Raw genomic sequence first — 11,457 nt, forward strand, 5'->3', positions numbered from 1 at the left:
ATGTTGGAGAATATTTTATGTAGGATGGGCATCAGTTTTTCTTTGTAGGTATAGTAAAATTGGGGTGTGAACCCATCTGGTCCAGGGCTTTTCTTTTTGGGAAGGTTTTTTATTGCTGTTTCGATTTCAGATCCAGATATTGGCCTATTCAGGAATTCTATTTCTTCCTGGTTGAGCCTGGGAAGTCTGTGTGTTTCTACAAATTTGTCCATTTCCTCCACATTTTCTAGTTTGTTTGCATAAAGATTTTTGTAGAATTCATAGATGATATCAGGTATCTCTGTGGCATTGGTCGTGATTTCTCCTTTCATGTTCCTGATTGAGGTTATTAGACATTTTTGTTTTCTGGTCTTGTTTAGTCTAGCCAGAGGTGTGTCTATTTTGTTTATCTTTTCAAAGAACCAACTTTCTGTTTTATTAATCTCCCTTATGGTTTTTTTTGTTGTCTTTTTCATTTATGCTTTGTTAGTTGTTAGAGGTAGTACTCCTTTGCCATTTATGTTGCAAATATATATTGCTCATCTTCAGACTGTGTGTGAGGGTACAATTCTTTTCAATGACTTGTTTTAATGATACAAATAAATGTTTCAAACTGACTACATTATTTATAGACTTTGGAGAAAAGATTATTTTCAAAATTTGTTATAAAATATAGGTTCTAGTATTCATAAATAATAATTATAGCATTTCTAATTTGCCTAGAAGCAAGGATACCATTTATTTGCTTATTAGAGTTTATCAGTAATGGAATGAGGTAATTAAACAAGGCTAATTTAAAAGAGATAATCAGCAACCTGATTTTAAAACAATTTGTTTAAACTTGGCTCTAATTTGAAACAACTTAACAAATTGTTTTGAATGACAGTATTTCGAAGTCCTGTAAACAGAATCTAACGGAGAGATGACTTTGATGCAGATAAGCGTATGTTTTAAACATGCAGACAATAACAGTGAGAACAAGCAAAATATGATAATGATAAATTCCCCTATTTTTATGAAGTTATGTTGACCAAAATTATTCCCCATTAGTTGGTAAAAGGCAGCACATCCTGAAAACAAACTGCTTTGAATTGAGTGCTGCTTCAATGCTGGCTCTTTCTTTGGGTGCTGTTGGGCAAGATCACTCATCTTGGTCTTCCTCAGTTTTGCCATCTGTAGAATAGGAATAACGTTAACAGATTTTAATTTATTGTGCAATGCATGTGTGTGCACATACTAGCATCTGGCACAGAGAAGGTGCTATACAAGAGTTAGGGCGGCATCACTACTATTGCCACGCCTCGTGCCTTGACACAAAATAAACTTTCCTTTGTCCAAACCAGAATCATTAACAACGTGTTTTAAAGTCATACTCCAGTTTTTTCATGCCTCAGGTAGGAAATGCTCATTTTAAAGCAGCTTACCGCTGGATGGATTCAACAGGCACCTGGAGAAGGCTGGCTCTGCACAGGTTGTGGATCTACAGTTATAAGTGCAAGGTTTTGCACTAAAAGATCGCCCAGAAACTTGTATGAAGGCCAAAGCATTGGTTTTATCCCACACATTTTTATTTCATATATTTGCCTTGGGATATGAGAATCAATATTTTCAATAAGGATACTAGCTAATTTGATAGAAAAAGTCTTAATGTCATGTTGGAGAAGTATTGCATAGCAGACAAACAACACTAATCAAAAGCTTTTGAAGTCAGTTCTTCAACCCTTAGTGTTAGGCTTGTCTCTCTCAGTACCTTTCAAGGTTTAAAAGAAATCTACCGCCACCCCATTTGCGGAAGCAGTGTGGAAGATTTCCAGTGGATTCCATTTAGTTTGCCTTTACTTTGCATTTCATTTAAAATTGTTGTCTATTTTTACCTCGATACTCAGAATACAGATGTCCCCGCCAGATGGACAATCTCACAGACGTGACAGAATTCCTGCTCGCGGGGTTTTCTGACATCGGGGCACCGCGGGCGCTGCACGCTGCGCTGTTTCTGCTGGTTTATGTGGCAGCTCTGGCGGGGAACCTGCTTGTCCTCGCCGCCGTCGCTCTGGATCCGCGCCTGCGCACTCCCATGTACTTCTTCCTGAAGAATCTCTCTGTCTTGGATTTGTGCTACGTCTCGGTCACGATACCGAAGTCTGTCCACAGCTCCCTGACTCGCAGCAGCTCCATCTCTTATCTTGGCTGTGTGGCTCAAGTCTATTTTTTCTTTGCTTTCGCATCTGCCGAGCTGGCCTTTCTCACTGTCATGTCCTATGACCGCTATCTTGCCATTTGTCACCCCCTCCAATACGCAGCCGTGATGACATCAGGAAAATGCCAGCAGATGGCCGTCATCGCCTGGCTGAGTTGCCATTCCTACGCGGCAGTCCACACCGGCAACATGTTTTGGGAGCACATTTCAAGGTCCAAGGTGATCCACCAGTTCTTCTGTGACATTCCTCACGTGTTGGCCCTGGTTTCCTGTGAGGTTTTCTTTGCAGAGTTCGTGGCCCTAGCCCTGAGCTCATGCTTGGTGCTGGGCTGCTTTGTCCTCATGCTGAGCTCCTATTTCCGAATCTTCGCAGCTGTGCTCAGAATCCCTTCCACAGAGAGCCGGGCGAAAGCCTTCGCCACCTGCTCCCCGCAGCTGGGCGTCCTCACACTCTTCCTCGCCACCGGGCTCCTGGCAGCCTTGGGCCCGACCACAGCGACCTCATCTCCTCAGGATCTGGTAATTGCGCTGGCCTACACAGTTTTGCCTCCTTCCCTGAATCCCGTCATATACTGTCTGAGAAATAAGGAGATCAAAATGGCTGTGTCAAGACTACTTGACAAGATAAATCTGCTGCAAAAGTAGAACTTCCTGGTCTTTACTGTAGAATATTTGTCACAAAACACCAAAAACCCAACAATACTTCATGACAAAAAATGCCAGACAAACTGGTGGATGGGAGAAAGAGAATATTGACACTACTATATTTAGGTGGAAATGTAAATGTTTCTTCAAAAAGTAAACATATAAAAGTACATTCCTGAAACATTCCAGAGTTGCAGAACTGCAGCCTCCTGTGGTGACGCATTCATTTAAATACCTTCTGTGGAACCCACAGCCCTGCGCTCACACCACTGCGGATTTGTCAGAAGGGAACACACACACACTCCAGATTTTAGTACTCGACGTAGCTGATCAACAAAAGAGAGCTTAAAAGAAGCAGGATGGTTACATAGAACAAGAGAGTATGTTGTAGTTTTTTGTCTAATATTTTAAGGACATTTTTCTTTCTCTCTTAGCTATTTCTATAAATCTGTGGGGAAATTAAGTAAACTTTCATCAATGTATCTATTGAAAATGTCACTACTTCTCCTTTCAACTGTTGTAATAATTAGTATAATAATAAAAACTGATAAGTTTATACTATTGGGTTTATTCTAAGACACTGGTCTAAATATTTTATATGTCTATATCCATATTTATAATAACTCAATCCATACAATAGCACTATGATATTGCTTTTGTTTATTTCATTCAAATTTACAGTTAAGAAAACTGAGTTAGAGGTCTGGAATATGCCAAGTTCACATAGCTTAAACTGCTACAAACAAGAATTCACCTCAGGCACTTTGGTTAGAGAATCCATAATGTTTTCCACACCTCCATACTGTCTTAATATGAGGAATAAATTGAAATTAATGTTCCCATGTTAGATTATATTTCTGGAGTATACTTCTTTTTTAATTTTTATTTGCATGTGCTGTTGGATTCTATATTCTCGTTGCTAATATTATTTTTAGAATAATTTCATCTACTTTAAAAATTGGTAAGTTAATAGCAAATGGTCCATTCTACTCTGGATTTCTGAATGTATAGGATCTGAAGTTATGTCCATAATTTCACTTCTAGTAATATAAAATTACTTGGTTTTACATAATTCATTGGTCAGATTTTCTAAATATGTGACTTTCATTTTTCACTTTCTTTTCACAAAAATAAAAATTTTTAAATTTATTTATTTTTTGAAATTTTGGTGTAATTGACAAGTAATAATTCTATATTTGTATGCATTTATGATGTACAGTATGGTGTTTTGATACATTAAATGTGCACACATCATGAAATGATTAAATCAAAGTGGCATTAGCTGTGGGAGGTCCTTAACTGTGGTGGTAGTGGGGCACTGTTCAGGTCCTCAGCAGCCTCTATGTCCAGGGACAGAGGACTGAGGCAGGTGGTGGTGGGGGCTGGGGCTGGCAGTGTGCACACCATCTGGTGCAAGGGTGGCCTGCAGCACATGCAGTGGGGCAGGGGTTAACCATGGGCAAGCACAGAGTGGCAAGGGTCAGGGCCAAGGTCAAGGGCTGGAGCTCACTAAGAATGTATGCATGGCAGTAGGGGTTGGTGTGTGCATGCACAGGGCTACAGTAATCAGGGATGCTGCAGTCACCAGCTGAGCATGGGCAACAGGAGTCAGCCCAGCTACATGTTTGTGTGTGTGCATCTGTGGGGTCCAAGCTGGCAACATGGGTGCATGTGGCTACAGGATCCAGGTGCAGGTGCAAGCTTGGTGGTAGGCGCAGGCACATGAGGATCACTGCAGGCTAATCAATATGTTTCGGCCATGGGACTGAACAGCAAGTATACATGCAGTGCAGGTTAGGGGGTGCTGGTGACAGGGCACAGGTGACTGTGTGCCTGTGCACAGTTGCATGACCAGAGCTGTGGCACGCATGCATGGCTACAGGGCAGCTGTAGATACAGGCGCAGCAGTGAGTGCTGGGCGATGACAGTTGAAGCCAGCTGCTTGTGCACATGCAGCTGAGGGGGCTGGGCCTAGCAACATGTATGAGCAAGGCTACAGGGGTTAGCCAAGGCTGAGCACCCAGCAGTGAGGCCAGAACCCTTTGTTGCACATGCACGAAAGCTGTGCTGGGTCCCTGGCTTGGGCATTTGTGGCATCCACAGCTGCTGGAGACCACTGCAGAGAAGCTGCTGGGGTCTGCAATGGCCAACGCTGAGGGATCCGTGGCAGTGAAACCTGACGGGGTGTGCAGTGCCTGGAAGGGCTGTTAAGGTCCACGGTGGAGAAGGCTGCGAGAGTCCTGTGCAAACACCACTGGGGACTGAGCTGACTTGTGCTGTGCAACTGGCACTGGCAGCCTCCATACTTCTTGTCCCAGCTGTCTCAAATTTCTCGGCTGTTCTGGTCTTCCCAGCAATGTGGGTGTGATGAAACTGAAGTTGAATGTTCCAGAAATGATGAAAGAAGTGACTTCAGAGCAGGAGAAACAAAATGAAGAAAAAAGAGAGAAAAAAAAAGAAATGCTCAGAAGGTCGAGGAGATGGTTGTTCACCCTACTCTCATTTTCCTTATAAGAATTCTTGAGCTGGGGGAGAGGTTCCCTCTCTGTGCTGAGCAGTGCTGGCCTAAGGGATGATGCAGACAAATGAAACCGTGCTTCCTGTACTTCTTGTGCAGTTATTCTCAGGTTTTTCTCCATTGTAGTGCTGTAGCTTCTTATGTGGACTCCTGAGCTTTTACAGAGTGGTTTTCACTCGTGGATAGCTGTTCAGTTGTTCTTTGGGGGGAAAGCTAAGGCTGGGATCTCCTCCTCTGCCATTGTGCTACTGGTAGGATTCTTTAATTTCTATACAATGAAATTTACTCTTTTTGTGTACAGTTCTTTGAGTTTTGACAAATGCATAGTCATGTAACAATGATCACTGTCTAGGTTCAGAAAATTGCATAAGCCTCCAGAACGCTGGCTGTTGGTGCTCAGCCTCTCACTTCACTTCCGCCCCTGGCACATTCTTATCCGGGACCTTTTGTGTAGTTTGCCCTTCACAAAATGTTAGCTAAATGGAATCCTGAAATATGTAATTTTAATATTTTGAATCTGGTGCTTGGGCTTGGGAAAATGTGTTCACAAGTCATCCGTGTTGATTCGCAGACAAATAATTTGTTCCTTTTTATTTATGAGAAGTTCTCCATTTTGTGGATTGGCACTGTTTATTATCTATCCACCAGTTGTTCCCAATTTTTCGTAATTACAAACATAGCTAGTATAAATATTCGGGTACAGATTTTTATATGAACTTAAATTTTCATTTCTCATGGGTAAGCACCTGGGAATGTAATAACCACAAGTTATTCCAAATGTATGCTCCAATACATGAAATAATAACTGATTTCTAAACTATCTGCAACGTTTTGCATTCTAACCAGCAATCTCATCTATGAGCTTTAGGTTTTCCACATTCTTGTCAACACTTTATATTTTCTGTTTTTAATTTTTTCTTTTATTCATTTAAATATGTATATTGATATCTCACTGTGGTTTGAATTTCCATCTCCCTAGTGAATAATGATGCTGAGCATTTTTCTGTGCTTATTTGTGAACTTTATGTCTTTTTGATGAAGTATCTGTTCAAAAATTTTGCCCATATTTAATTAGATCATCTGTGCTGCTATTACTGAAGTTTGAGAGTTCTTTAAATATCTGGGATATCATAAATTTGTGAGATATATAATTTTTAAATATTATTCCCAATACTTGGCTTATTTTTCCGGATGTTATAGAGAACAAAAGTTTTTAATTTGGATGAAACTTCAATTTAGCAAAATATCCCTATATGTGTTATCCTTTTGATAGTTTTCCTAAGTACTTTTTAAACAACCCAGATTCACAAATATTTTTTATATATTATTTAGCTGAATGACAGTGTTAGGTTTTAACATTTAGATCTATGATCTATTTTAACATTTAGATCTATGTGCAGGATGTGATGTATGTGTTTAAGTTCATTTTTTTGCATATTCATGTCCAATTTTTAGCAACAGTTGTTGAAAAGATAGACCCTTCTTCAGTGAATTGTCTTTGCCTTTTTGTAAAAAATAACCATATTTGTGTGGGTCTATGTCTTGACTCTAGTTTGTTTCATTGATCTATATGTCTATTCATTGGCCAAACTCATACTGTTTTGATTTCTGTAGCTTTATAGTAAGTCTTAAGATTAGGTAGTGGGAGTTACACATTTTTATTCTTTTTAAAAATTACTTTCTGTTGTTTTGCATTTCATGTAAATTTTAACATTAGTTTAGGCAGAACATATTTTTAAAAGCAAGTCTACAGTTATTTTTCTATTAACTATTTTATGCTCTTTTCTATGTTATTTCCTTTAAAATCTTCACAAAAATCCATTGACCTAAACATTGATTCTCTATAAACATTTAGCCAAAGCTAATTTTCTAATGCCAAAAATCTGTTTTCACTATATACAGTGCTATTATCCTCAAAGATCTTGAAAAATCAATTTTAGGATAAGTTTCACCTCTTCCATCTCAGTGTATCATTTTGGAGAATGCTGTTATCTCAACCTCTATTTAATGAGAACTTCTGGAGAACTGGACACCACTTGGCTTTTGAACATTGAGCAGATGGGGGTCTTTTGAGAGTCAGATGTTTACAGAAAGCTTTTTTGTTTAATGAGAGGTTTGACCAAGCTTAAATATTAATATGTATATATTCAGCACCCAGGGGAGGGAGAAGCCAGTTTCAATTTCCCCATGAAGAGTTTTCTTTCTTAAAAAAATTTTTTTTAGAGATGGGTCTCACTGTTACCAGGCTGGAGTGCAGTGGCATGATCATAGCTCACTGCAGCCTCAAACTTCTGGGCTCAGGGAATTGATCCTACTCCCTCAGCCTCCTGAGTAGCTGAGACTACAGGTGTACACCACCATGCCTGGCTAATTTGTTTTCATTTTTTGTAGAGATGGAGTTTTGCCGTGTTGCCTGGGCTGGTCTCAAACTTCTGGCCTCAGGTGATCGTCTTGCCCCAGCCTCAGTCTCTCAAAGTGCTGGGATTTCAGGTTGGAGCCATGATGCCCAGCCAAATTTTCTTATAAATACTAACCAGAAAACAGCTCGGCCTAGAGTCATACCAGGTATTGGTTTGAAGCACAAAGTAACACAAATACTTCAATGACCAATAGAGCACGCAGTGACTAGGGAGATGCTGGCTTTGACATCAGTCTTTTGAATATGAATAAGGACACAGATTTCCTAAATGAAGAGGTGACACAGTAGTGGACTAGCACATGGTGAGAGGAGCTTAGGTCCCCCTTAAGAAAAACAGCTTACTGCATAATTTGAAGCCCTGTATGAATCTAAAAAAAAAAACCCAACCACACAAAAACACACAGACCGCAGACACACACACAAACACAAAAATAAAATAAAACAATTAAGTGCAAAAATAAATCTGTAAAAAAAATCTTCACATGATATGTACCCCTTTAGGTGTTAAAATTGACAAAATCTATTATATAAAAATTTAAACCTACATTTGGAAAGTTATCATAAGCAAAGTTTTTACTAATTTAACTAATTCCAGACTAGGAGACATATTAAAACAGTTCTTTAAACACCATAATTTAAATAAAATAATGAAAACAACAAAAATAAGTAAATGGGACCTGATCAAATTAAAAAGCATCTGCACAGCCAAGGAAACTATCATTACAGCAAATAGACAGCTTGCAGAATGGGAGAAGATATTCTCAGGCTACACATCTGATACAGGGCTGATAACTAGAGCCTACATATAACACTTGCTGATTTCAACAAGAAAAAATCAAACAAGCCCATTAAAAAGTAGGCAAAAGACATGAACAGAAACTTTTCAAAAGAAGACAGACTAATGACCAATAAACATATGAAAAATGCTCAACATCTCTGATCATCAGGGAAATGCAAATCAAAACCACAATGAAATATCACTTATCTCCAGTGAGAATGGCTTTTACCAAAAAGTCCCAAAACACCACATGTTGGCATGGATATGGAGAGACAGGAACACTAACACACCGCTGGTGGGACTGCAAACTAGTACAATGTCTATGGAAAGTAGTATGAAGATACCTCAAAGAGCAAAAAGTAGAACTACCATTTGATCCAACAATCCTATTACCATGCATCTACACCCAAAGGAACAAAATACATTCTGTAAAAGAGGTATCTGCACCCTAATGTTTATAGCAGCACAGTTCACAATTGCAAAGATGTGGAAACAACTCAAGTGCCCATCAAGACATGAGTGGATAAATAAAATGTGGTAGGTATATACCATGGAGTTCTACTCAGCCATAAAAAATAGTGAACTAATAGCTTTGTTGTTCACCTGGCTGGAACTGGAGACCATTCTTCTAAGTGAAGTATCACAAGAATGGAAAAACAAGCACCATGTAAACTCACCATCAGATTGGTATTAACTGACTTAACTGACCAACACTTCAGTGTACATATAATAATAACATTCATCAGCTGTCAGACAGGTTGGAGGGGGGGAGGGGATGGGAATATTCACCCCTATTGGGTGTGGTGCGCACCATCTGGGAGATGGACATGCTTGAAGCTCTGACTTAGGTGTGGCAAAGGCAATATGTGTAACCTAAACATTTGTACCCTCATAATATGCTGGAAAAAAAAAAGTCTCAACACAACAAATGCTGGCATGGATATGGAGAGATAGGAACACTCTTACACTGCTGGTAGAACTGCAAATTAGTACAACCCCTGTGGAAAGTAATTTGGAGATATTTCAAAGAGCTAAAAATAGAAATACCATTTGATCCAGCAATACCACTACTAGACATCTATGGAAAGGGAAAAAAAGACATTCTATAATAAAGACATCTGCCCTGGAATGTTTATGGCAGCACCATTCACAATTGCAAAGATGTGGAAACAACCCAAGTGCCCATCAATACAGGAGTGGATTAATAAAATGTGGTATATGTATATCATGGAGTTCTACTCAGCTATAAAAAACAATGGTGATCTAGCAACTCTTGTATTATCCTGGATAGAGCTGGAGCCCATCCTTCAAAGTGAAGTATCACAAGAATGAAAATACAAGCACCACATGTACTGACCATCAAACTGGTACTAACTGATCAACACTAAGGTGCTCACATGCCAGTAATAGTTACTGGGTGCCGGTCAGGTGGGGGTAAACCCACAGCTAATGGATGCAGAGCACACTGTATAGGGGAAGGACACCCTTGTAGCCCTGGCTTGGGCAAGGCAAAGGCATTGTATGTAACCAAAATGTTCATACCCCCATAATATTCTGAAATTTAAAAAGAGGTGTAAACTGAACAGGTTGTATTTGGAGGGGCACCCCTGAATCATTCAGTAAATTCTCTTTGTGCTTTTTTTTTCTTATATGTGCAGACATTTTGCCTTCAATACAGGCATTGGAAGTACAGACAGGCCCAAACTTTGTCCTTAATACTTGTAGAAGGCTGACATATTCTCACACAAAGGTAAATTATGAATGAGACTCAGTTTTCTTTTCTGTCATCATAAGTCCAGATCACTTGACTTCCACATACCCCTGATTCTCTCTGTACTTTCCTTTCCATGGATGTTTTTGTGCTTCTTTTTTTTCCCTTACGGATGTCATAAGGAGATGAAGTATTAAATACAATTAAGATTGTAGAATAAATCACTTTTTTTCTATAATTGCATAGTTCTAAAATACTTGAGGCTGACAAATTGATGAAGGTCAATCTTTTGGGGGAGAGGGAGAGAGATGGGGATGGGGGCAGGCTCAGGAGTTAAGACTTTGGTCAAACATAGGAACACAGTTATTGCTGCGGTGCTGCCGGACATCTCAGGTTTGTCTCTGGTTTGGAAACCAAATATGTAATTATGATAAGTGACATGAGATTTTGTGTGGGCTTTATATTTCCAATTTTAAGATATGAAATTACATAAGTAACTCTTTCTTCTTCAGAGGTTAAAGCCAGAAGTAATTACTTTATGGCAGATTTTATGAATTGTCTATAAACATGCTAAAACACATTTTAGTATACGGCCCTTTTACTCAACTTTTAAACACCTCAATGAAAAGAACTGATCTAAACGGTATGTGAATTGATGTGCTTAATGCGAGCTTGCTTACTGATCCCTTTAGTAAAACGTTAGTATTATAGTCATTATTTGCATCCTACAATTCTATGCAACCAAGATATCACAACTCTCAATTATATTTGTATTTCTCATGTTGTAAATAAGCTAATACAGTGAGATGGGTCCATTCTCTGGGTAAAACTGACATATTGTGGGAAAATGATTATATATTTTTCCACAGCCAATCATACATAATTTGCTTTGCCTATTCATATAATTCATATAATATAATGCATGTGAAAATGTAGAAATGGCAAAGTGTCCTGTGTTGCGGGAACATATGATGAGACAAATAATTTTGCACAGAGGGTGAGAAGGATGGCGTTTCAATACACCTGAAGAGTGCAGGTCACATTTTAGCTGACCTTTTAAGTAGAAGTTTTCCAGGCGGACCAGCACAGCAGATAGAAACAGTGAACGCATGAGCATTGGCAGCATGGTGGAATAAGAACTAAGCATAGAACCTTGGGATCTGTGAGAAGGGTGTTTGGGAAGGATCAGCAGCCTTGTGCCCTGAGCTGT

General features: G+C 39.2%; 1 protein-coding gene across 1 annotated transcript; it reads left to right on the plus strand.

Moving 5' to 3' along the window:
• Nucleotides 1-1,885: 1,885 nt before the first annotated feature.
• Nucleotides 1,886-2,821, plus strand: LOC123648798 (olfactory receptor 14I1). Its single transcript, XM_045566642.1, has one exon. The coding sequence runs from the start codon at nucleotides 1,886-1,888 to the stop codon at nucleotides 2,819-2,821; it is 936 nt and encodes a 311-aa protein (XP_045422598.1).
• The last annotated feature ends 8,636 nt before the right edge of the window (nucleotides 2,822-11,457 follow it).

The sequence above is a fragment of the Lemur catta genome, chromosome 13 (genome assembly GCF_020740605.2).
Source record: "Lemur catta isolate mLemCat1 chromosome 13, mLemCat1.pri, whole genome shotgun sequence".
Classification (NCBI taxonomy): domain Eukaryota; kingdom Metazoa; phylum Chordata; class Mammalia; order Primates; family Lemuridae; genus Lemur; species Lemur catta.